A 25427-nucleotide genomic window follows, 5' to 3' on the forward strand; every position below is an offset into this window, starting at 1 on the left:
AAAAAGGCAAATATACAATTAAACTGTCAGTCATTAAAAGGCAATCATGAAGTATTGTGTGTGATGTGTAGTTGCTATAATGAAAACAAATCTAATATCTCTATTTTCTCTCTCTCTGGTGCATATGCATGTGCTTACACACACGTGTGTGTGCGCACACACACACACACACACACACACGCACGCACGCACGCACGCACGCACACACATAGAAATGTTTGTGGAATAACATAGTGCCACTGGTTACCTACAGTATGCACACATCGCCTCTCCAACCTGTGAGCGTGTGCACGCACACACGTGCACACACTCAAACACGCACACGCAGATGTTTCCATCCAAAACAGAGGGGAGGGACAGATCCTATCAATCCAGGTAAAAGTCTAAAAGAGATAATTTTAACTCAACAGTTTCTCAGGACTCTTTCTCTTTCATCCACACACCTCAGCACCTACATCCAAAGCTCAGGTAAGCACTGTGCAAGGTGGGATGGTTTTACCTCCATGCAAGACTAGAATCTGAGGACACTTATTCTTTTTCAGTTACAACTTTTTCAGTCAGGATTGTGGCTAATTATCAGTCCTGTCACATATAGGCATTTAAATGATGTGCTATATGGAGAAAATAAGTTATTATGGAGTTTGTTGTAATGCCACCTTAGATATTAGGTATTAGAAGATTTCCTGTAGAAATCCAACTTGCTTTTCAAATGTTTTTGTGTTATTTTAAGTTTTATGTATTTGTATTTAGGGAGTGGCCATGTGGGCAGGGAACACATTGGTTTTCAGACATCTTTTTTTGCACGTCTCTGCAAAAGAGATTGTGTGTCTATTATTGTGCTTGAAGACCAGAGTAAAAGTGGCAGTTCTTTATTGTATTTTGTGAAATGAAGGTAGGCTAATAGGAGAGGGCAATGGCTGATAGGTTCAAAAGCACAGTCGTGAGATGTGAAGGACATACTGTACAATCTTTGACCTTGTCATATGCACTCATAGCTACATGGCCCTGCTTTTTTTAAGGCAGGTTCCATGTTCAGTCTACTGAAATGTATTCATGTAGCACTTTCAACTGAATAACCATGCAGTAGTTGTGTTGTTGGAAATGGGTACCTGCATAATCTTGGATCTAGCAAATGTCTATAGTTAAGAACAATGATAAAACTCATGTCACTAACGTTGCCTAGAGACGTAGCTACAATTGTTGTGTTTTATTCTAATTTGATGAATTGTGGTATGATGGGACAAAATCAGTGTGGATAAGGAAATGGGCAGTTTCGCATTACTGGAATATTCTCCATCAATTGTGCCCTCCCTCACATCCAATTGTCATTGACAAGTTAAACATTGACTGATGTCAATTACACACACACACACACACACACACACACACACACACACACACACACACACACACACACACACACACACACACATGAGGGTAACAATGATGACCTTCATGTTCTTTTACCAAAGACTTACGTCATTTGGGAAGAGGACTTTTTTTGTTGTCTTTTTGGATGTGTTACAAAGCTCCATAAAGGAGAAATAATGTGAAAGACTATTTAGACTATTATTTAAATACAGTACAGATACAGTACAATGTGTATCTTCTCTACAGAACAGTGTTTCAGTGTATCATCTATTTTCAGCTGCATCTGAGAGACTTGCCAGGGAAGAACCTATTCCTTCAAAGTAAATCCCCTCTTTATTACAAACAGCTGGATTACAATCAGAGACAGCTAAAAGAAAAAAGACAATGTGCAGAGACAAACTGGTTGAAGCCAGAGTGATGCAGAGCAGGCCAGAGTAGACAAGCATGTGATCTCCAAACCATGCTGGCTGTTGTAACCCTGCAGGTCCTAGGCTGCTCCAAGGTCAGCTAGCGGTTACATGGAGGTTGTTTGAGTTGTGGGTCTGACACGCTGGTTTCATGCTTGTTCATTTTATTTGCATGAAGGATAATTTTCACTTTCACTTGACAAAAGTTCAGTATTTTCAATTGATATAAGTGTGACAAATTATAAATGAAGCAAAACACGTTGACAGCATGCAACACTTACTACAGAGACAGAGTATAGATAAGGCCTAAGAAGCGACGGGAGACACTATTCATTTGTAAATGTACATTCTGTATTAACAACACACATTATTCATGTACATGAATACATGTAATACAGTATATTGGTGTACATGCCTTGAGAAGCAATGTTAATCCCAAATTCAGGGAACTGCAGCTACCAGTATGTTACAGATTTTGAAGATACAGTATATTCCCAATTTTAATTCATCAGTCATTTATATTTCCAGTTTATAGAATTACGTCATGTAATTGTTTATTTCTTTGTTCATAAGGTTGTCTAAGAGGCAGCATAAGCATCATAGCCTAATCGTTGTTGCTGATTAGCCACTTAAGCCCTATACAGTACTTGGTTGTATGACGAATGGCAAAAATAGCCGATCTACAAGCTGTTGCAACAATGTGTTGCGATGATTGTGAGTTTTGACATAATTATCATTTTTTAATTGTTGAAATGTCTTGAAACTTTTCACTTATAATGCCATGCTCAAAATAGGGACACCAGTTTACAAGTGGTTAATCAATGTGGCATGAAATAATTGCAAATAAAAAATACCTTTATAGAGGACTAACAGAATGGCGATGCACTGTACGAGATTGGATCACTTATGGAAAGGTTTGTCTGCAGGCTGTCTGAAGAGTAACGTTGTCTCCATAAACAAAACAACGACCTGTTGTTTATTCTCCAAACACCCTGAATGCACCCCTGCTGATGAAACACTGTCCTCCCTCACACCACAGGAACATTCCTCCTCTGTATGGGAGGAGCGAGGGAGAGATCAGATGAGAGGAGCAGAGGAAAGGAAGGAAAAGGGGGTGGGGGCAGTGAGAGGAGGACTTGGGGGAGGGAAGAAGGATGTCAGGAGTGGAGAGAGTGAAAAAGAGAGGGATTAAATGAATGGAGGAGGGAAAGGGGTGAGGAAAAGGAGACAATTACGATCAAACTCAACTCAAACTGTATTTATAAAGCACATTTACAACGACCACATTTCCACCAAAGTGCTGTACACGGTCAGAATAAAGAACAAGACTGACAAAAGACAAGGAAACCCAAATTAAGACAAAAAGACAAAAAAGAGGCATAACAAATAATGCATTACGAACAGAAATAAAAGGGATAAAACAGCATTGCAGAGTTATAAGATGTACACAATCAAACAGAGTCTGGATAAATGGATAATTGAGAGAACAAGTGACATAAGAGGGTCGAGAGATGGGAAGCAGGCTCAGTTCATATGAAAAAGACAGAGGGCATGTAGTAATGCAGAGATGACTGTATGCATTTAAAACAACATCTGGACAGGACTTTATCTGCTTGAGTGTTATGTTAAAATCAATCACCCATAAACCTCTCTTCCTCTTCAGACAGGTTGTGCTGAAGATGGGACAGTTCTCTGTATTGGCTGTGCTGGCAGGTAAATTCATTGGTTATTATTACTGGCATCACGACGGTTTTATATCTGCAATTTGGCATTTTCTTTAGTACAACTCACCACTGACAATATATCAGTTATGCTGAAAATATTACACCTGGGGGCCATGAAAAAATACTAGTAGCATTGCAACATGTTTAAAAAATAAATGTCTAAAGATAAAATCTGTTTTGTTACTGTTACTTTGGGACACTGACAACATGCAAAGAAACGATCAGCCCCTTCAGTGAAATAACATGTATCACTTGACTCTCTATCTTTCAGTTCTGTTTGGCTTCTTCGCTGAAACTGAAGCAAGTAAGATCAAAATTCCCTTTTAATCAAAGTCAAAGAAGCATTTGTTGTAAGACAGGTTTGTTGAGACACCGGATACAAAATGTACCTGATACTTTGAATGACTACTGTGTTTCCATAGCAATAACCCAGACCATGTAATTGCTCAAAATGAATAACTTGTTTCTCTCAAGTTGTCATGGTAGTCACAGACTAGCTTCTATGCAGGTGCTAGACCCATAGAAGATAAGCAATACTGAAAACAGAAGACAAATGTCTGCACACAGTTGATTTTAATTAAGCACCACTAAAGACACATGTCCAGACTTGTTCTACAGTCTGAAGAAGTGTGTGGTTTGTGTATTGTCCTAATATCAGAATGATTTAGCATAGATGAGCCTGTCATTGTGTCTCACACTCATTATTTGATGTTAAACCTATTCATGATCAGAACAAGAAATAAAAAGACTTATAGGTCTGAATACAGATGCCTCAACACGTTCTATGGTTCAACAAAGAGCTTGTATCTTTAGACTTAATCTGTTTCCCTTCCCTCTCTTGTTTCTCTTCCCCATTTTGTCACATGACTCCTTCTCCTCTCTACCCCCATCATCTGTGTTCGCCCTTCAGGTCAATTTACTTACAGTAAGTACTCATCCATTATAGTTCATGTATGTATGTATGTATTTACTACATTACGTATGTATGTATGTATTTACTATTTACTACATTACTGAAACCTTGAGGGTAAAACGTGCCAATAGAAAAACAGCCCTTTAGTGACATAGTAAAAATATACCCTCCCCCTCATTATCATAACACAACAGGTGTGGGCATGAGGAGGAGGAGGGACTAGGACAGGTGGGTGGTGCTAAGGTGGTGGAGGAGGTGCTAAGGTGAGAACCAGGTATACTTAATCAACTGGAGGCGTGTCCACATAAAAACATAATTTTAACAATTTCTGTACACTTTTTTGAAAAAAATCTCCCTCCTAGTATAACCATAATACCTGATGATTATGTTTTAGGGGGGGGGGGGGGGGGATCACTGAAAAATAAATGCATCAGATGCTCTGTGTGAGGTCTGCTTGAGAGCAAAATAGACAATCTATAAAACACTTTTGTTTTCACTATCTCTTCGCTAACAATGAATACAACTTTCTGTTAAAAACTTGTTTAATGTTTCTCAATCCTCAGACTATGATAGACTGCGAATTGGAGGCCTGATCTGTGCCGGCTTGTTGGTGGTTGGAGGACTCAGTGTTATACTTTGTAAGCATTAAAAACCACACACAGCCAGACCTCTCATTTGTTTGACGACCGGCCACACGATTAAAACGTGTTACGTAATACCTATCTGTTGCATCATTCTTATATAGATATCTGAAAACTAGGCTTCGTGATCAGAGTGATAATGTTATGACTGGCACACTGCTTCTCAGCCATAACAAATGCATTAGCTAAATGTGGAGGAGATACTAAACTGTGTTGAATGGTGAGTAACCATGGTAACGCTTCCTGGTTTGTCTCCACAGATAACAAGTGCGGCAATAGGAACAAGTAAGAGACTTACTTCCCAGCATATTAATAATCGTGTGTGTGTGTGTGTGTGTGTGTGTGTGTGTGTGTGTGTGTGTGTGTGTGTGTGTGTGTGTGTGTGTGTGTGTGTGTGTGTGTGTGTGTGTGTGTGACACTGAGATTGGCTTTTCCTCCCCTCCTCTCACAGCCTCTCTTGAGGCTAATTTATACTTTGCGGTACAACCGCTCACAGAAATAACTGATTTTCTGCTTAAATAACTTGACATACAATACGACGAAGTGTAAATTTGCCTTTACTCTCTCGTAAATACTCTTTCGTGTTAGTTATTTCTTTCTGTTCTTTACCTCGTGCAATCCTGTCCTGATTTGCTCTAACTCACTTTCTTCTCTCTATCTCTCTTTCACTTGGTTTCTCCTCCCATTGTAGAAAAGCAGAGGATGACACCAGTGAAATTTGAGATGGCCGAGGGGCCACAGATGTCTGACAAACCGGTTTCTACCAAGAGGAGTAGATGACATGCAGATGGGTGGGGTGATGGTGCAGTGGGTGGGGGCTTTGACATCACACCTGTACAGGCCTGGGCAAGAAAATGTAGATTTGGGTAATCTGAGGTGAGATTGCTTCATCTCACCAGATGCTTGCGATGCATCATAAAATAAAAAATCTTTGCTGGCTATTTTTAATGCTCAAATGTATTTGTTTTCACCAATTTGTTCTGCATTTGTTCCAATCTGGAATGAATGGGGGATCATCCACCAAATAAATTGATAATGTAGGCTATGATGTTGATTCTGTTTGTTTTCATACCATGTTATATAGGTTATAGCCTACATGACAACCATTTCAATTTAGGGAGAGAACTGAATCTCATGTTGGAACCAAATGCTGTGTGCACATCCAAAATCTGAATAAATGCTATAATTATAAACATTCTTTATTATCCTTCGGTGTGTTTTCTTTTCTTCTCAGATATAGACAGCAAAATAATAATCACATCTTATCACACAATATATTATATAGCCTAATTCGTTCACAACAAACAAACATGAATTTATTTCTCTTTGTTGGTGAATTTAATATAGGACCTCAATGGAAACTAGTCCACTGGACTTTTTGTGATCCTTTTAGACTAAAGTGTATGACTGTACTCATGCAGTTTGCATTTCTGTTTACTGTAAAACATATTAAATCAATCCAAATTATTCTCCACTCCTCCTTCTATCACAATCTGACTCAGGATCCGCTTAGACGCCCAATTGTCCATGTCTTAACCGTTATTGGTTGGATTGCAAAACCGACCGTGGATCAGATTGTGTAAACAACTTTTTAGCAGCCCCCACGGTGAAACTCCAGTTGGCCTAATTAACTCAGCCCCTTTCTAAAGGCAAGCCAACCTGTTGAACGTCACACAGTCAGTCACAGTGGAAGGGAAGGGTGTTGGCACACTGCTGTGAGAGGAGCTCAGACAGACAGTTTAGTTGTTACTCGCTAGTACTTACTTACTGGTATCATTCTGTGCGTTGCAACACGCCCGAGATTTCCTCATTTCATTTCATTCCCAACTCGCAGGATCTCCTGTCCGGATTCAACGCCTATCGGAGGTAATTTAAAAAGAAAAACCAGTGAATGCATTGTATGCTAAATGTCCCTCTTTTTTATTCTTCTCTTGATGCTGTTCTAATTGTTTTTGATGTAGGCTACCGTCCGTGTTAGTTTTTTTTTCCAGGGGCACGATGTTGTCTACCAAGTTTATTTCAACAAGAAAAACATTATTATTCTAATAGTGTATTTCCTGGTTTAAAATCCATCCCACTGGTTTTAGGAAAAGGAAAAGTGTTTTTTTAGGAGCGGTTGTTGTTTTGGTTTTCTTGTGGATTCGGTACAATATTGTCACCATAATTGAATGCAACAATGAGTGCGACCAGATACAGGATCAGGATTCAAACTAGTCATCATTGATTGAGTATTGTACTGTAGGCTACATGCACGAGTCCAGCGGTGCTAAGCTCGCGTCGCCAGGCTTTCCACACGGAGGAAAGCAAAGCGGTGCCAAGACAGACAATGGAAGTGCGTGCGCCAGCCAGCGTGCCAACGTGCGTAATAGAACCCGAGCCTCGAGCCTGCGCTTTGAATTATATACTAATATATGTACTAATTATACATTGAATTAATTATAGATTAATTTGATAAAGTTTGTATCGTCTTGAAGGCGGTTTCCATCTCAATTGGCCTACACTTAGCAACGTGTCAGTATGTTTGAGATTCGGAGGAAGAAAGTCTCTCGCATCGCATGCTCTGAACGCAGAGTTGCCAGATTTTGAGAGAAAAATAAGCAATCACCAGGTCTAGGGAAAAAAAGCCCAAAAGAAGCGACATTAGGTCACACGAGAAACTATATACTGTATACATCGGCTATCGTGACGCGTTGTGGGTTTGTACATCTGCTACTTTTTTAAAAAAGTGAAACATTTAGAATATATTTATTTTTCAGAGGGGGGGGTCCTTGGATAATAATGGGGGTCCTTGACATGAAACTATTTTAGAACTACTGGTTTAAACAACATTAGGAAGCAAGTAAGCTAGCCCATAGTAAGCAACTACACAGCCTTAAAAACCGCAACCCGAAACTACCAATATTTACAAGCAACTTCACAGAAAAAGAAGCCCAAAGTTGCTTATAAGCGGACATGGCAACACTTTCTGAACGTTGTGCGGTCGGGCCAACGAATGGAAACTGTCTGTGATATATAACCGCGTGATGTCGTGTGGCGCTGGCAGTGCCTGATGACATTGACATGATCATTTAGATGTACACTGATGTCTTAACTTTACCATGATGACTTTCGTGACATCAATTATAGAAAACGGAAGAAAAATACAAGTTGCCATGCATAATGGCATCATATTCACATTTTAAATTAAATACATTTGAAAACATTTGATCTGCTCCACATTCTGAATTCTCATATTCCTCCCAGCCCTGCCTCACCAAAAATGTCTAATTTGATTTCTAAGGCTAGACCGTCAAAAACACAGTCCCTAAGAATAGCTTGAGGAACCATTCGGTGGACAGGTCACAGGTAGCGCCATCTTGAGAGGTTTTCGCTATATATGGGGTCACATTCTCATCACATTCTCTTTCTAGCAGGCCTATTAGCACTAGATCAAAAGAGCAACTACTACAAGTACAGTTTGAGTAAATAAACAATCTTAACGTCATTGTCAACAGACAACAGAGTAGCTTTCATAGCTTAAGTCACTTGATAAGCACATAGCAGCTAGTTCTATGAAAACAATGTTAGTTAACATTGTAGGCCTATTTGTGTTTTAGTTAATAGTTTTAATTAATTAGTTTTAAGTACACGTTAACGCTGTAAACACAATTTAAGAGTCTCATAAAAACATTTAACAATAACTACGTGATTATTTGCCTGAGAGTCATTGCTAAATATTTTTGGGGATCACATTAATGTTATAAGCTAACCTGTCAGTAATACATTTAGTAATGATACTCATCATATTAAGTTAGTAATGCTAGCCCATATATTTTCTTAACTAGTTGACTGAATCTATGCGACCAGCAGGCGACAGCAGGGCAGTAACAGGTGATACAGGGACACTGTGAGGTCTCACAGGGGTCATCCCTGTCCTTCATCAGGGTCCTCCGTTCCCAGGATCCTATGTTCCCCCAGGTTGCGTATTGGCCCATGTCATTGCCAAGCCAATGTTTTTTTGGGAGCGCTCGTTTTGGTTCGCTCAGCAAGGCAGGTGCAGTGACATGGAGGCCTTGAGGCTTGCCTTGTGACGGTGTGCAGCTTGCTTGAGCTGGACTGTTCAGTGTTTGCACTCGTTCACCTGGCGACTCGCTCGGGTACGCCTCACAAGTACCAAGATCTCCCGCGCCAATGGGCGGCACTGTCCAAGTTGGCAAGCAAGCCATGATGGACGGAATAGATTATCACGTCACGAACCACTCCCTTCGCAAGTCCTGGGAAACATAATATCCTGGGAATATAGGTCCACTGCCATTACAATAGCTTAGTGATTATAACAGTTATGATACTACATTCTGCGCAGCATAAGAGCAAAATGTTGTGGTTCGCTGCCTGACAAAGGGTAAATGGTGCATTTGCAGTATAGCACTTTTCTCTGAAGCGTAGTATAACGTGCATTAGCCTATTCACCCATCCACGGCGGCAGCAACCATGCAAGGTACCAACCTGCTAATCGGGCATAGTTAGTGGTTCAGTTTCTTTCCGAGGACACTTTGACATGCAGCCAGGAGGAGCTGGGAACCTTCCAATTCCCAAGTGGCCACTCTTATCTCCTGAGCCACTGCTGCTCCATACAGCCTGTTGACACATTTCTATACTAAGGCATATGCATTTGGGATCCTGTGTAACGCAATAAATAGAGCACATCCTTAACACTGCTGTGGATACCCCTAGCCATGGTCCATAGCGTTAGGATACTCCTTAACACTATCTAACTGTACGTGTATTTTCCTCATTGAACGGGTGCATGGTGTCTACACTTCAGTAATGAAGAATATGCTTTCGCTACTCAGCTAAACAAAGATGGTCTTTTTTAAAGCCTATTCTCCACGGTGGGGAGACTCTCAGAACCCCACCAATTGTGTGAAATACACTTTTTGGCTAGAAAATGAACTACATCCACTGGACGAAGAAACTTTTATTCACTCAATTACGCCACCCACAGATCCGTTCAATTTTCTATTGACCGGATCTGTGGGTGCCGTAATTGAGTGAATAAACGTTATTTTTTTTACAACCCATGCCCAATTCTGGCACTTATGATAATGAAATTATTTGAGGGTTGGGTTAAGTTAGCAAAACCAGAGTGTGTGGGTGTGTGTGTGTGTGAGTGTGAGAGAGAATAGGCCAACTGATAAGGCCAGCCCTGCAGTGATAAAAGCTACTGTGTGGCTCAAGGTCAGTAGGTTGACTTATCAGGACGAGGTCAGATAAAGATGCTGCTACATAAAACCTGCATCTATAATGTAATAGACGGGTGCTGCTGTATATTTATTTATTGATAAACATGTTGAGGCACAGTGAGGTTCTCAGCAAAGTGGCTGGTAATTGGACCTTTAGATTTTACACTTGGAGTTAAATGAACTCTCAAGATTTTAGTGCGTAAATACATGCATTCAGTTTCAGTGTGGAGTATTTTGTTCAGTGTTGCAGGGGCAGAGAGGACAAGTCCTGCCATGGCGGGCACATGTCCGCTTTAGGGGCCCCCACCCCCAAGTACATCTACGTAGTTGTTTGTTGTTGTTGTTTTTAACCAGGTGTTGTACAGTAACAGAGTGTAGTGCCTGAAACAACAGTGCCTGAAAGGAGATCATATCTTATGAGCCCCACAGGCCATGACACCTACAGAGAGACAACAAACAGTGTGAGAGATCTTTGCACATACTCCTCACAAAGGTGTTAAGACTCATCATCGCCTCTATACACATGATCATCACTCTTTAAAAGAGAGAAGGTTGAGAGAGGAGAGAGAGGGTACACAATGAAACCCTTGTGCTCATTTATCCATTTGTAACCCAGAGAGAGTACAAAATGTAATCAAATGGACCCATAAGGTCCATTTGATTACACGTGTACACTCTCAGCTTTACAAATGGATAAATGAACACTGAGGATTTAACTCTGTAGAAAGACAGACAGACAGACATGCAGAGAGAGCTGTCTTTAATTTCTCAGGTGAGAAAGGCTTACTTTTTCTCACATCCTCACATGGTCATTCCTAAAAAAAGAGAAAAGAAAAGGGAGGAAGGAGAAGTGAGAGACCTCTCAGGTGAGACTGACACAGATTTATCTCCTCATATGACTGTGACTGTGCCACAGATTTAGAACCTGCAACAACACATGACTGATTTTGTGTCACTCTGGTGGCTGTACTTGTGATGCACTTGCTCCTTTTTCTTAACACGATATGCATAGTTAAAACTAAATGCAATAACATTTGCATTGATTGTGTCCAAATGTGCGTATTATATTCACATTAAAGAAAATGAATGCAGTAAGAGCCAGAGCTAATTAGCTGTTAGACATTACAGTATATTATCAGATAATAGGTCGCTGTTATGTTGTGGCTATTGGAAAACCCATTCATAACAAGCAGTGCAAGTATACTGTATATCTTTCAGATTTTAGTCAGAATTTTATTTACTTATTACTTTGTTTTAAATTATATTACCAATAGCATATGCCTGCAATATAATTATAAAATGTAATAACATAGTGTATGCAACAATGTTTATATAAAGACAGCTTTCCTTAAAACGTGTACCTGACTGAATCTTTTATACAGCCAGGAGGAACCACGTTGTGGTGGGACAGGAAATGAGCACACACCCCCTTGCAAACATTATTATTAATCGCTTTATTTTTTAGAAACATTTGAAAGAGAACAGGGTCTCACTTCCTCTACACTTCCATTTGTGTTGTGTGCATTGGACCAATCACGCAACAGTGTTGTGATTGATCTTTGCTTTTGGCTGGATAGAATGAAGGCTGTTGCTAGCTGCTCACTGTAACCTTGTGGTTAGCATACATGTGTGACTCATAACTGTAGAATGCTCCACTCCTCTCTCTCGCTTTCCGAGTTCATCCCTCCATTTTACTTCTTTCCATACACGCCCTCCTTCTCTTCTGCACTTGTACTATTCACTCTCCCGCCCTCCTGCTCTCCTTTGCCCTATCCCTCACTTCATACACTTCTCCTCCTCGCCCATACACTCCCCTTCTCTCCAAACATCTCTCTCTCTCTCTCTCTCTCTCTCTCTCTCTCTCTCTCTCTCTCTCTCTCTCTCTCTCTCTCTCTCTCTCTCTCTGTGTAATTTAATTTAAAAGTGATTCTTCTGAGATAAAACCTGTTTTATATGTATTGTACGTATGGTGTTTTATACTCACATCTGGAATATTCGGAAGATCTGACTTGTTTCCCTTGCTCTTTCCTCTTTCCTTCTATCTATTCTTCCCTTCCCGGAAAACTGCAAACGATGGGATACTAAACCTAATTTCACACACTTTTCACACCTGTAAACATGTGATGTGACAATAAAGTTGAATGTTATTCACCACAGTAGGGGGGCTGAGCTGTTTTCTATTGCAGACGGCACAATGTCTCCTGCACCTTTCCTGTATATGCCGTTGCTTAGTCTGTGTGTATGGCTCATAAAGGATATGTTGGCTGGTTGCTGGACACAGGAATGTAGTGTTGCTAATTTAGGATCAAAACATACCACTGAGAATAGGCAGCTGCCTTTGTAGTGCAATGGAGGAACACGTGCACGTTTCTACATGCCAACGTCATAAAAAACTTGACTGTACATCGCCACCTCTACTCCACATATTATACACAGTACAATTCTTAGTCTTAATTTAGCTCTGAGCTCTGAGAGTATGTGGGTTAAACACACACATACACAGTCCCCCCCCAGTGTATGTGGGGGGTAGTAGAAATTATTAAGTGTCACCAATTCAAGATTGGGCTAACTCACATTACAGTAAACCAAGTATTACAGAAGCCAACAAGATGAAGGGAAATTCAGGTGTCACAGCAGCTTCTGGCCACCTGCATCACATGTATGTAGCTACTAGGAATGTTGTTGCTGTCCTAGCATATCTGTGTTCCCATAGCCTTCGAATCCCATGGCCACTTGCCCTGTTGTGGCTTGACAAAATGTTCATGGCATTTCCTCTGGCCTTGTATTTTTAAGTCACTCTGGATAAGAGTCTGAATTATATATAGTTGTTTGTTGTTCTTGAAATGGCACTGTTTCTTTTTAGCTTTGTTGTGCATCTTCATTGGTGAGCAGGGTGGTAAGAATTGAAAGGGTCTGTGCATGAGCAGGAAATACTAGTAAGTGAACCAAGAAGGTAAGACTTCAGTAGAGGAAATGAACAAAGATTTAGTGGGCATTAAAGAACAGATGAGAGATGAGGAGAGGGCTGAAGAGGAAAAGAGATGGAAATGTGGCAGAAAAGAGGAGGGGAAAGGTGAGGAGAGGGTAGGAGGAGGTGATGGGAGAACAAATGAGAGCTTGGCAAAAGAGGAATAGAGGAAGAGAGAAACAGGAAAGCTTCTCATAGAGGGATCATAAAGAGAGACAGAAAGAAAGTTATACTGTCGAACAAAGACACAGACAGAGAGGCAACAAGAGACGGAAAGAGAAAGAGACAGGCAGAGACAGGCAGAGGGGCATGACGGGGACGGAACAGTACCCTCTTTATCCATAGACTAAAGTGGGACCTGAGAAGTGGCACTGCTGGGAATGTGTGGTGACGCCTCAATACTGTTGTGACTGAGTTCCCTATTGGAAGAACAAAGACTACACAAAAGTACGAAAAATACCTGATCTGTGAACCTGTGTAGAGCTTACAGCACTTTATAACCATATGAATGTAATTATAACTTAAAGGAAAGAAACAAATGTGTTTTTTAAATATTCCATTACATTTAACAGTGACAATATTTGGACAGTGTTATCCAATAAGTAAGTAATTAAAGTGCTTAAGGACAGAGAACATGCCATAAACGTGATACTTGGTGAGGATCTTTTGCCTACAAACAAATGCAAACGGCCACTTTAACGCCTCTCACCCATGGCTTTTGTCTTCTTTCACAGCCATAAACACATTGACATGAATATGCACCTTAATCACTGGCTCTACTCCACCCTATGCTAACATTTACTTTACCATGTGATCTTCAATGAGAAGACCACAGCTCTTCTTTATTGTCTCCGCCAGGCCGAAAGGCATGGCGAGAGAGTATGTTTTACCCTCCGTCCGTCCTTCCGTCCGTGTGTGTGTCCTGTCCGTGTGTTACCAGCTAATCTCCGGCACCGTTGGCCTGGTCGCTGCGAAACTGTGCACACACACTCCCTGGATGCCAATTCAGAACATCTGCCCCACATTTTTCACATGGGCCTGTCATAGCGCCACCAGGAGGCCGATTTGTGCGAAACCCATTTTTTCCCATTACACCTACAGCTTTTAACCAAACGTCATGCAAATCGGTACACAGTATCTCTATAGTCATGTGATCAACCCGGATCTGTCCAATTTCCCATATTGCATCCTCATTGGCTAAGGTTGGCTTCCAAAGTTTGCAGGATTGGTCCGTTTTGAACAAACTGCCTCCAATCATGAACGCAGCTTGCCATTTCCATAAAATTGCACACGCACATTCCCACTAGGCCGAGGAAGAAATGCCACTTGAAATTTTTCAAATCAGCCTCATGGTGGCGCTATAACTGGCCGATTTGCATTTTTAACTATAACTGCACCGATCTGCGTGAAACTTTGCACGCACACTCCCTAGAGGCCAAGGAAAAACATCTGCACTGCATTTTTGACATCTGCTTTTTACAGCGCCACCAGGAGGCCGACCTATGTAAAATACATTTTTGCAGATTATTCCTTCAGATTCTGTCCAAAAAACACGCAAATTGGTACACTGCATCTCCATAGTCATGTGATTCTGATGGATCTGTCCGATATTTCATATTCCATCCGATTTGGTTTACAGTGGCTTCCAAAGTTTGCAGGATTGGTCAGTTTTTAACAAAATACCTCAAAACATGAACGCAGTGTGCAATTTCCGTGAACTTTTGCATGCAGATTCCCACTAGGCCAAGGAAATGCCCCCCTTTTCACATTCACATTGGCCTGTTATAGCGCCACCAGCAGGTCTAATTTAGCAAAACACATTTTTGGAACAAAATGCCTCAAATCATGAGTGCAGTGTCCGATTGAAAGGCCTAAGAAGAAATGCCACCCTTTTCACATTGGCCTATTATAGCGCCACCAGGAGGCCACAATAACGTACCTGACCTGGCGGAGACCTGTGCTCCGAAGAGCACTTTTTCTAGTTCTTTATATTTTCTCTTTTTCTATGTTGTGCTCATCCCTCACTTCTTTCTCCTCTCCTCTGTCTGCTCTTTTGGTCTGTCGTTTGGTTCACTTTGTTCTCTCCTTTCTCTCCCTCTCCCATTTCTGCTCTTTGCCTGTCTGATTGTCTTCCCTGCCGTTTTGCCAACCTGTCCTCTCCTTTGCCTCTAGCTCGTTCTCTCCCTAAGTTAGGTTTAAACTAGAATTTAGCTGGCCTGTTTCCCATCTTCCACATTCCTCCGGGCTCCTCCTGGGTTGCTGTGTACTCCTCATGGGTTGCTGTGGAGATGCACCAGGAGGGATTTTCTTGGTCACCTATGTCCTCTCTCTCGCTCTCTCTCTCTCTCTCTCTCTCTCTCTCTCTCTGAGTCTCTCTCTCTCTCTCTCTCTCTGAGTCTCTCTCTCTCTCCCTCTCCCTTTATCTCTTCGCCAAACACGAAATGCCACCAACAGTGGAAACTGAAGACACCTTGTTTTAGTTACTTCTCACTTTATTATGTTCTTTCATGGACTACTTCCAAACTAAAAAACACAAGCCCCTAAAGAACTTATTTAGATCTTTATGACTTATTTAGATGTGCTTTCAAAGTAAAAAGAAAATGTTGGGTGGTCACTGGGTGGTCACTGGGACCACCAAGTATGTTACTGCTTAGGGCGTGGAAAGCATTAAATGGTATTTCAACACTTTAACTCATATTTGTCGATATTGTACAGCTATGTGACTATTGTGATAATTGTTACTGGCTCAGCAAAATGCTTAGTTATTTTAAGTGTAAGAAATGAAAATGTTATTCTCAGAATAAAATTCAACATGCCAGTGTTTACATTCAGATTATTTCCCAACTGAATAGCTAAACGTTGAGTGGAATATGGTTGTGTAACTTAGTATTTCTCTTTAAGGAGAGTGAGGAATTTAGGACAGTATTAGAATGATGTCCACCTGTCCTACTCCTAAGCTGCTTTGACTAGATATTTACATATAGATATTTCCATAATTCAGCAATGGTGTGTTCATGTTACTTGTCAGATGCCTGCAGAAAGAGTTACTCCGGCCTTTGTAGTCATTTTTGGAAATTAAACACAAAGCACTTACAACATAGTAATAAGCAACAGTATCGTAGGTATGAGCATGGACCATATATACATCCTCCAATCTTTCTTCATCACTGCATCCCATATTCATTCAATGAAACACATATCGGAAATGCCAGAAATGTAACATGTAAAACTGGCTGCTAGTTCTAGTAGGCAGTTGTGCCACATGCCTCTGTCATTTACACACATTAAATGATTTAATGTGTGTCAGAAAGGGTTCACGTCTGTGCACCTGAACATTCTGTTTATCAGTGTGAAATGAGTGTGTTTGCCCTTCTATTTGTATTTCACTTAAGTGCTATAAATGGAAAATCACTGGTCTGTTATTAAAGGCATGCTTTCCTCCCTACGCTCATGTTACTGCATATGCTGAAGGATACGGCATAGTGTTTGGCATAGCATGTAGCCTGAGCAACTATCCTAGCGCTGTCAGGAACCTGAATTGGTCATATTGGAGCATGATATCAAAGAGAATGGTATAGTCAGTTTCAAGAGGAAACGCAGAGAAAAACTTTAAGTCTTTTTTCTTTAGTAATAATATAAAAGCAAATTTTAACGTCATAAGACACTCACATAATAGTTTCAGAGGGCAACAGCGCACAATTCCCCATTGGCTACACTTATGATAACATTAAAGACAAAAATAGCCGTGGAATGCTGAAAGCACACTAATGACATTTTCAATGATTTTACCGCCGGTTGTCCACAAATGGTTTATTGTACTAAGGGCAGTGGAAAACAACAAAAACTCTACAGTCTCGCAGAGACAAAAAGTGTGACTGTCAAACTGAAGAGTAATTCAGACTTAAAGTCCTTTTTGTTTTTTTGTTCATCAGCAATATTACCCCTTCAACAGATAAACATTGTTCTTCCATTTAACCCCTGCTAGACCAGTTCCCTCCTTTCAACTCAAGTACGCAACATCAGATCTCAGAGAGAGAGAGAGAGAGAGACCACTTTGTGACCATTTCTCTGCCCCGCTCTATTCAAAAATAAGAGATTTACTTTGCCCTTTCTCTTTTATATCTCTGTGACTCTCTGTCTATACTATGCATGCAGTGCATGTACCTGCATGAGTGTTCAACAGAGGATGTTGCATCATGCCTCTGTTGACTCTCTTGGCTGGTACAAGCCAGCTTAGCACGCACACACAAACACACACACGCTCCTATCAATCTGTTCCACTGGGACTGGACTGGAGATAATGTTATTTTCTCCTGTGTTAATATAACCAGAGTCTTGTTTATATGGCCTGTCTATCCACCACAGTCAATATCTTAATCTGAAGTAAGCATGCATTAGTGCACACTAAAGCCATGGCTGTTTAGATATGGGGTATAAATTAATTATATGACATCCACTCATTGTTGTACCGGTGTATTTCTATAAGTGGGGCCTTTATAGTTTGGGTCAAATTACAGGGAGAGATTAATGGTCTAGTTACAGTAATTGTAGAAACAGATATCCACTTCTTTTGTTGGCAGATCCTTCCTAATTTACTGTTATAGTTATGGCCTGCACATGCAAAATCACTTTTGGGTCATAAGAAGAAAATAAGTTGGTCCACTAAGGAAATAATAACTGGCCTAATCCTTATATGTTTTGCACTGTCTAATAATAACACAACAACACACAAACATAGACAAAATCTGTAAATTAGAAGGGTGATTCAGATGTTCTAGGAGTGCTGCATAAAACAATGCTAGAGTCAAAAATGCACAAAAAAATCAAATCAGAGTTTAGTATTAAAAAACAATAGTGAGAATGGAAACAAGAGTGCAAGCCGAAACATTTTAAGTGGTGATGGACGGTTAAACAGCCTGTTGATAAAACGTTGTGCTTTCTTGATTGCAGATCACTTCTTTTATAACATATAAGAGGATCATTGTCATTTTGTCCTTTTTTGTGTATTTATGTCATACGCCTTGTCTCTGTTTTTAGGTAAAGCAGCCTGACGTTTGAAGATGTTGAAGTTCTGTGCATTGGTGGTGATGACAGGTGAGTCCTACAAAAATGATCATAATTAAAAGAGCATTAATTAATGACTCAACAGGACAACGTTGTCTTTAGACAGGAAGTTGTTATCGTTGGTGTCCGGGTAGCTCAGTCGGTAGAGCTCTCGCCTTCAGACCACAAGGTCATGGGTTCGATCCCGGGCACCGCCAACTCAGCGCATGAGTAGCACGGCTTGGGTGCGGTAAGTTGTGCGGTAAGTACTGGGAGCTGAGGATAGGTGTGGCGCTCCACCTCAGCAATCCATCTCCCAGGGGTCTAGCACATAGTAACGGGGACAGACTCCCGCGTGTTACTCGGCTGATACCGACAATAAGCCATCTCCCGACCTACTTGTTATCGTTCCCCATGTAAAGGTCAGAGCACACTCCAATGTATATGTTTCCCTAGACATAGAGGTTTGTAGCAACATGTAGTTGTGTTGCTACAAACACCAACGCTAGCTGCTCTGGGGACGCAATTACAAAGTGTGTGTGTGTGTGTGCGTGTAATTCCAGTCAGCAGAGCAAGATGTAGAATATCAAGCTTCTTTTTATTGTGTTCAAAAGTAAATAATAACCTACCTGACTTTAATCGTCAAATCCAAAGTACTTTGAAAGCGCAGGAAACAACTCCAATGCAAATATTTCCAGCAAATGTGTGTTTAAATCTTCTGAAGCATCTTTCTCCCTTTCTGATGTTTTGCAGTTGTGTCGCTGGTGTCTGCTGCGGAGGAGCAGAACGATATGCGTAAGGCTGCAGCTTTTCACTTGTTTCATTCATAAATTAAAAAAAATTGCTTTTAATAATGGGTCTTAGAGTGTACATGCAGAGGAAACATTTGATCATTGATCATGGAAAAAATGCCAATGTTGTCTAATATACTTTGTACAATGTTGTAATGTAATGTTTAAAATCTACACATTATCACTCTCAATTAATACTGTAGTGACTGGGTTGGGGCAACATCTGACCATCTGTCAGACGTTTGACGTGACAGGAGCTCCCATCACTTTAGAACGGTCCCAGCAGTCCCGCCCACAAGTGCCTTTCTCACTCCCAACTTGAAGTTATGGTTAGGGGATAGATGGTTAAGGTTAGGGTTAGCAGTGGGAGAAGGGTTAGTCTAGGTGTCCTCGTCAACATGTTCCGTTGCGGGGTGTCCCGTCATGCCAAACTCCCAACTCATCACTCATTTGCCGTAACAGGTGTGAAAATTCAAATGCCCCTTTGTTGGGGCCTACTGGCAGCTGACTGGCTACTGTGATGACACATACTCGTAACATTCCTCCAGTTTCCTGTCTCTCTACAATCAATAAAGACGGGGGGAAAAAACTGCCTAATGAAATAAAATGCTCCTTTGTTAAAGGTAGTGTTATCTAAACAGCTCCGTTTTGACTTGGCCTGCAGTGATCAGCTGGTGGGATGCTGTCAATCATTACTTTGGGACTTTGGAAATCAAACTAGGCCATAGCTACGCATTCATCTCAGTTTGAACTGCTTGTTTCAGTCCGCATGTTTGTGTGACCTAATCGATGAATTCTTCTCCTTTATTAACGTACCCTGTTCTTGTGTTTGCATCACTACAGCGGAAGAGGATCCATTTACCTTTGGTAATTTCTTTGTTTTGTTTTGTTTTCTATTTAATATTGAGTTATTTAGTCATTGCACTTCAAAAACAGAAGTGTAAAAATAATGTATGCCGTTTATGCAACTTCACACTAATGTTTTACACTATACCAGAAAAATTTAAAATCTCTTTATTTCATCTTTGTTTGTCCTCCCCACTGTATTAGATTTATAATTGTATCAGGCAGTCCAATGGAAAACAAGCTAAAGTACATGACATAATGTAAATGTTATGATTAAGGTTGACCTCTGTGTCTCTCTCTTATTCATCTCTCATTTGGATGTTTTCTAATGAGGCATAAATGTAGCAATTAAACTAAGTCATAATGCCTGATTTATATTTGGTTGCACACCATGTCGCACATCGAAAATAGCAGATCTACAAGCTAATGTGTCGTGCTGCAACACGTTGTGCGCTTGTAGATCTGCTTTTTTCAGTGCACAACACCAGTGCGCAACTAAGTATAAATCGCCCTCAATACATGCTACACCGAAATACACAATATTGCACTTCATTTGGTAACGGTGTCCTCTTTTTGGTTGCAGACTACCACAGGCTTCGTGTTGGAGGGCTGATTCTAGCCGCAGTGCTTTGTCTCATTGGCATCACCATCCTGTTCAGTAAGGACACATACTGTACATGTCATCGCTGTTGGGCAGAAACCTTGTATCTCCACATTTAACTTTTAGTTTTTTCATAACGTACTGTATGACGGTGTCGCGCAAAAGTAGTGAAAGTAGCCGATGTACTGTACAAACCCAACATGTCCCATTGCGATGTGTTGTGAGCTTGTAGATCTGCTATTTTCACTATTTAGCAAAATAATTGAACATTTATGAAGATTATTTGAAATGTTTTAATTAAAAAAGCAGCACAGACAGACAGACAGACAGACAGACAGACAGATTTAGAGATCACCATATACACTATATGGTCGATTGGTCGTAAAAGGGACACAGACAGTGGTATAATTGCAGAAATAGACACAAGATCGTGCTATACCATCTTACTGGCACTGATGTGCTGATCTTCGGCACTCAGCCTTCAGCCTTGTGCCTACAACTGCTGCACACCAGTGCCAATATCTCACAGTACAGCACTCCCTCTTGTGTTATGCTTAATTTAGCAGAAGTTCAGTATGTTAACATAAGCTTGCATCCACTCTCCCCCTTTTCCAGGTGGTCACTGCAGGTGCAAATTCAACCAGAACAAGAGGTGAGAACTTCATACAGTCAACCAGATTTGTTTATTGAACAGTATAGAGAAATACATTCACTACTTATTTGTATTTAAGATGATATGTATTTTTATGTAATCTGCAATAAGCGATTAATGTTTAAACAGGTAGTTCCGAGAGAAAACTATTAGACCAAAGTTACTCTCACTTCCTCACTCTCTTCTTCTTTTCCTCTCTCTACAGAAGGAGGACAGAAAGCAATGCTCAGCAGATGCTCAGTGACCAAGGTACCTTCACCTTCAATGCCAGGAAATTGATTTAAGATTGGTTCACAATAACGGCAGGCAGATGTAGCCTCCAGATGTATTCATTTATTATAACATGGAGGCGTTATACTACTTACAATTAATTATTGGCTCTTTCTTAGTAAACACACCCAAAGTAGAGCTGAGTTAGGAAGAAAAAACAACAACGGTGCTAAGCTCTTTCTTGGGCATGTAGGAGAACTCACAGGTGACCTGGAGAGGCCATTTGCATTACGATTAACCTACCCACGAATGTATATGACACTCGTTGTTTCACTCACACACACATACAGTAGAACGTGTATAGTGCATGATGCAATTGATAACATACTGTCCCTCTGAGAATTATCCGTCGTGTCTGTTCCATATGGTATCAAAACAACATATAGAAGGGAGAAAGGAAACATGAATTAATGAATCTAAAGTCACTTCTCTTGCTTGTATCATTTGGAGTGAATTTGTTGGTATAAGTGAAGGACTACAAAAGTATTGTATACATTTTAACCCAAAAGATAAGCATTGCATTTATTTAAGTACGGTAGTAACCTTCTAAACTCTGTTTGTCTACAGCCCGTGCCAGCGAGTGCTAAGAACCCAACTAGAACCTGGCAACATACGACTTCCTGGATCCACCACGTCAAATACATGAAACTGAGAGATAGGAGCTGGATTTGTGTTTTGCAGTAAAATGCTTTTGTTCTGTGTGAGACAGGAGGTAGTCTAGTGTGTACACACAATGAGGTGTGGCGCTTTATACCTGGTTACCTAAACCACCAATCTGCCAACTGCACATCCCTATAGACACCTTCTCCCTGTACTCACTCATACATACATGTACAGTATGCACAAACACACAAATAAACACACTTGTACACTAACATGCACACAGATCTAAAGATTTGTAATCCAATGTCCATTATGTTCAAATCAGGACAGGGTTAAAATAATTTGCAAATCAGCCAATTCAAGAAGTTTTGTACAAAGTTAAAATAAATGTAATATCTTTGTTTGCACATGTTTGCATATATTTGCTTTGATAAAGTTGCCATATCCTATTAAAAGCAATTGAGAACTGAGAATTAATAACAAAGAGAACTGCTGATTTTATATTGTTTTTGTTTTGTTTTAAGGTTAAATTTAAAGTGAGCCTGCCTAAAGCCTGATACAAACCTATTACCAAAAAAGATGTAATTTGTGATGTGGCCACAACTTTGTTCCAGTGCCTCACGTACACTGCTGTCTGTATCTTTGAGGAACAATTTAAATAAAACACTGATGTAGATATTAGCTGCTTACTGTGTATCCCATTGTCAATGGATCAATGTCAAAATAAATAAGTCTAAACAGCCAAATATTACTAGCATATAGCAAAATGATAATTAACGATAATCTGTTAGTGTTAACATATTGTAACCTAAAATCATTTTACACAGTAAGGTAATTGACTGCACTGGTTAGAACTAAAGAGTCTGTTTTTGTTACTATAAAAGAACCAACTACTGGAAACATTTTGGCTTGTGGTCTGCTTCTTGAGTTACATGTCACTCTGTCAGACAGAAAGAGAATGCTTGTATTTCATTGTGCTTAACCACTTAGGGCCTATTTTATACTTTGTCATACAACAGTGTTGTGCCAAAATAGCTGATCTACAAGCTCACAACACATCGCTTCACAATGTGAGTTTGCAGACTGTCTATTCTTTTTTTATGTGACCACTTTAGTCTATAATGATGTCATTGACATACCCAAAATAGGGATGCAAGTGGTGTGTGTCTGGTTTTAATTAGTATCCAAAGGAATTCTTGAAACACATGTCTCATGTACACACAACTGAAATATATGCTATGGCTAATTTGCAGTGTAACAGAAATTCCTTGTGCACATGCAGTCTTGGCATGACAAAGGCCAACATTTCAGAAAAGCCCTGATGACATCTAGTGGATACTCCATAAAATGCAGGTGGCCCACGCCCACCCATCTACCACTTAACACAAGACCTACACATGCACTACTAGGATATACATTTGATTTGACAGATGCCCGATAGGATACTAATAGTACATTTATTCATGTATGTATATATATATATATATATATACTATATGCAGTGCTGGATTAACCCTTTATGGTGCCGGGGCTTGGACCCAACAAATGCACCCTTAATATAAATAAGAGGTTCTGCCTCTCCGCCTACATTTTAAAACGAACACATGTGTAAACTATCCTTAGTAAACTACACGCTACGCTGTCCACTCCGGACACCTCAGTCCATGACTGACTCGGCATATCCTTAAAATAACGCATACAAACATATATATAAATATGTGATATATATATATATATATATATATATACACAGTTGTATATATGTATATAAGACACCCTGTTGAATGTGGACAGTCAGTAGGCTAGACAGACAGACAGACAGACAGTTGATCCATCTGTACACTCATTGCTGATGGACATAATATATTAATTCATATATTCACGGTTGATAAATTGCATTTAGCACAGGGAGCACAGGGAGCACAGGGAGTTCAATAGCCTACAAGGTCTGTTAAGAGGATTATAAACCCAAGAAAGCGCTATGGCTTGTTTCCATTGGGGTCCTTTGTACTCAATTCATCGAAACATTGTAAAAACATCATTGATTGAAATTTGTATTAGGCAAAAGAATGTAAAACAACACAGTTACATTTATAATACTTTTGTCTAAAAGGTCCGACCAAAAAAGTCCTTGCGGACTTGTTTCCGTTGGGGTCCTTGAATTAATTTCATAGACATATATAGTAGCAACCAAACAGTTCAAAAATCAACATAAAAATACAGAGGAAAAAAATACCACTATGTACAAAAAAATCATATAAACGGGTAGAAATCGAAAATAAAAATATGTACAGTAAACATCATAAAAAATATGTACAGTAGGCCTAAACTAAAATAAAAATATGTACAATAGGCCTAAACTAAAATAAACAATACAAATATGTAGCCTACAGTTCGGGGGGGGGAGTCTAATGCCAGAATCCAAGTTAAATCTATATATAACTATTTTAGTTTATTTTATTAATATTGAGTTTGATGTAGGTTGGCAACTGGAGACATTCCAGAAATAGCTTTTAAAAAAGAAATGGAAAAAAAGACATCCGGAATGTTCAAATAAACCTATTAATTCAAACATCAACAGGAGATGGCGCTATTTTCCCACTTGAGGAAGATCAGTAGGCACTAGGCATTCATGATGATACACATTCATTTGAGGCCTATTGTTTGTTTGATTTGAGGATTAACTCCTTGGCCCGTCTATCTGGGTGACTGGCCGTTGAAGAACTTAATGAGTGACTTGCTGAATGTTTGCAGGTACATTTATTGAATAAATGAATTGTTATTGTGCTACCAACCATTAGGGTGCCAAACCTCTCCCCTCCCCTCCCTTTCCCTGCCTCTGATAGGTTAATAGCGATGAGGGAGTGAGGGAGAGAAAGAGAGAGAGAGACGCCAATTATCGTCAAGCACCCAACTTTTCGGTCAAGTTCAACTTCTACCACTTTTAAAGTTCTTTGTCACGTCACAGGTTTACAGGTTTTAACAGAGGCGAGAGAGTGTGGATTTACTTGCATTTAGCTGATAATAGAAGGAAGGATAATTAACATTTTTAACTTGCTGGGAAATAAACGTTTTTCTTCAAACTCAATGGATCCCGACGGAAAGGCTGCTCCACCCGCAGGATGGAACCACGATGAGAAAGCTGCCATGACCCAGCCAGCCCCTCCACCTTATCAAGACCAACCCGCCGGTGGGTACCCTCAGCCCGGTCAGGGGTACCCTCCTCAGCCCGGTCAGGGGTACCCTCCTCAGCCCGGCCAGGGGTACCCGCCTCAGCCCGGCCAGGGGTACCATCAGCCCGGGCAAGGTTACCCACCACAACCGCAGGTATAGTCCATCACGGGTGGATATTTACTGAAGTAAAAGTAGCAATAC

General features: G+C 40.3%; 2 protein-coding genes and 1 long non-coding RNA gene across 4 annotated transcripts in view; all 3 read left to right on the forward strand.

Annotated features, from left to right (window-relative positions):
- The first annotated feature begins 387 nt into the window (after window positions 1-387).
- LOC308083878 lies at window positions 388-6254 on the forward strand. The gene is made up of 7 exons (XR_013933018.1): window positions 388-468; window positions 3442-3491; window positions 3774-3806; window positions 4413-4427; window positions 4979-5053; window positions 5317-5341; window positions 5748-6254. It is a non-coding gene; the product is annotated as an uncharacterized lncRNA (long non-coding RNA).
- A 469-nt stretch (window positions 6255-6723) lies between these two features.
- fxyd3 (FXYD domain containing ion transport regulator 3) lies at window positions 6724-22952 on the forward strand. Its single transcript, XM_080426233.1, has 8 exons — window positions 6724-6922; window positions 18284-18340; window positions 19043-19084; window positions 19924-19947; window positions 20510-20584; window positions 21143-21179; window positions 21385-21428; window positions 22017-22952. Exons 2-8 carry the CDS (start codon window positions 18307-18309, stop codon window positions 22034-22036), a joined length of 276 nt encoding a protein of 91 aa, XP_080282359.1. The 5' UTR covers window positions 6724-6922; window positions 18284-18306; the 3' UTR covers window positions 22037-22952.
- Window positions 22953-24924: 1972 nt separating this feature from the next.
- The window catches only part of LOC308084586 (uncharacterized protein), a 29658-nt gene continuing 29155 nt past the window's right edge, over window positions 24925-25427 (forward strand). Inside the window, exon 1 of one of the 2 annotated variants that reach the window (XM_080427307.1) lies at window positions 24925-25379. In XM_080427307.1, the coding sequence (XP_080283433.1) occupies window positions 25140-25379 (240 nt within the window). In that variant the 5' untranslated portion in view covers window positions 24925-25139. The remainder of the gene's footprint in view (window positions 25380-25427) is intronic. The other variant, XM_080427308.1, reaches the window with a different exon arrangement.

This window comes from Gymnoscopelus braueri (genome assembly GCF_963280865.1).
Source record: "Gymnoscopelus braueri genome assembly, chromosome: 4".
Taxonomy (NCBI): Eukaryota; Metazoa; Chordata; class Actinopteri; order Myctophiformes; family Myctophidae; genus Gymnoscopelus; species Gymnoscopelus braueri.